Genomic DNA, 1,943 nt, shown 5'->3' with positions numbered 1-1,943 from the left:
AGGGTTTACATTTCTTCTAAAGGTTTTTCAGCTTAGCTGTCAATTGGGAAGATTTAATCAGGGTATTTAAAGAGTCTCACATGATATAATCAGAAAAGTAGTTGAACTATGGGACACTGATGAAAAGAATTCGACGGCATGTCATGGATGGTCACTGGCTTTGAAGACAGGACGCATTCTTTGCAAACAGAAAAGCCAACAAAATATGCACAAGGAGTCTGTGGGTTTGTTATATGCATTTTATTAGAAAATAATGGGGTTACTTATGCAAATAGGTGGGAAGATATGTAGACAGGCACGTCATGCCCACCAATTTGAGGTATAAAAAGGTGCAAGCAGGAGGACATCTTCATTCACACTTGGGTAGCCTGTGCTTCCTACACCTCTCCAACACCTCTCCAGATCCTCTTCAAGGCCCATCATGACTCGCTATTTCTGCTGCGGAAACTACTTCCCAGGCTACCCTTGCTTTGGAACCAACTTCCACGGGACCTTCAGAGCCACGCCCCTCAACTGCATTGTGCCTCTGGGTACCCCCATCAACCACTGCTACAGCTCCCGCAACCACTGCTTTGGAGGAGGCAACTACCAGAACCTGGGCTGTTGCTATGGTAGCAGCTATTACAGGCCTTGGGGCTCTGGCTCGGGTTTCGGCTACAGCACCTACTGATGGACCAGTGGCTCTGGCGACTACAGGATTCCCCCTCGATTCTCTGCAAAGAACAAGCTGAAGAGCAATGATGGTCTTCCTGCCTCCAGATGCTCTGGGGAGATGCTGACTTCTTACTGCTGTCCTGCTCTTCCATGATGCATCGCAAGTCACCCTGAACTCAAATTTCAAACTGGTACTCATCTACAGCCTGGGAAAGCAAGACATACCTGAAATTTGGCAGTTAAGCCAGTAGTTTGCCTCCCAGAGTTGCTCTGCTCATATATTAGTAATTTGGACATCAACATTAATGTATTTGAAATTGGGTGTGGGTAGGAAGGAATTTTACTGTTAGTCTCCTAATAAATCTACTTCATTCAGCACACACATTTTTGTTCTGGTCATTTATTCTCCTGTGTTTTTATATTCACCAATTAGTTTCAACTTTGGCTTTAACCAAATTCTATTCTGATTTCAGGCTGTACAACCAGGATAGAATGATTGTTAACAAATTTTTAAATATTGAGATTTTAATTTAAACATTCCTCATGAATGTCCCAAATTTCATCCAAATATACTGTATATACTATAATTTTGGCATCTCTCTATGCTGATTTCAAACTGGAACATTTTTTAGTTGCTGAAAGCTAAAGATTAACTTTCTTTCTTTTTTTGCTAAGTGACACAATTCTATTTTGGTTTATTTTTCCTTTCCTACTGTTTCCAATATCAGCTCTAGTGAGAGTCAAACTCACAGATTGTTGGAAAAATTATAACTAAATGGATCTAGGTATCAGATTCTATCTATAGGATCTCCTGAGATCTGGTCACTAAAGGGAAGTTAACTGCTAAAATCAGATAGTATTTTTACCTCTTTTAATAGTTGGGCTTTATTTCCCCTTCCTCCTCCTCCTCCTCCTCCTCCTCCTCCTCCTCCTCCTCCTCCCCCTCCTTCTTCTTCTTCTTCTTCTTTTTTTTTTTTGTGGTGCTGGGATTAAACCCAGGGCCTTGTGCATTCAAGGCAAGCACTCTTCAAACTGAGATGGATCCCCAGCCCTTCCCCCCACCTTCTTTATCTTGGATTATATGTATATCTAATAATAAAAATGAAGCTTTTATTTTTTTGGAATGGTATTTACCATCAGAGCACTTGAAATGATATATGGTCTGCACTTAGAAAATGTTTCTTGTCTTGCTTATGGAGTAACCTCTCCTTTCCTGAAGCAAGATATGTTTTGAATTAAAGCCCATTCATTCATGTGTCAAATATTTATTGTTCTGTTGCATCTGAGAA

The 1,943-nt window shown here is 40.7% G+C and overlaps 1 protein-coding gene across 1 annotated transcript; it reads left to right on the top strand.

Annotated features, from left to right (window-relative positions):
• Window positions 1-344: 344 nt before the first annotated feature.
• LOC124089014 (keratin-associated protein 7-1) lies at window positions 345-1,030 on the top strand. Its single transcript, XM_046438871.2, has one exon. It carries the CDS (start codon window positions 422-424, stop codon window positions 668-670), a length of 249 nt encoding a protein of 82 aa, XP_046294827.1. The 5' UTR covers window positions 345-421; the 3' UTR covers window positions 671-1,030.
• Window positions 1,031-1,943: the final 913 nt, after the last annotated feature.

Source organism: Marmota monax, unplaced genomic scaffold, assembly GCF_021218885.2.
Source record: "Marmota monax isolate L192 unplaced genomic scaffold, Marmota_monax_Labrador192_F-V1.1 WCK01_AAM20220418_F8-fsc00125, whole genome shotgun sequence".
NCBI classification, from domain to species: Eukaryota; Metazoa; Chordata; class Mammalia; order Rodentia; family Sciuridae; genus Marmota; species Marmota monax.
Note: the sequence above shows the minus strand (reverse complement) of the source record. Positions and strands in the feature narration are given on the sequence as shown.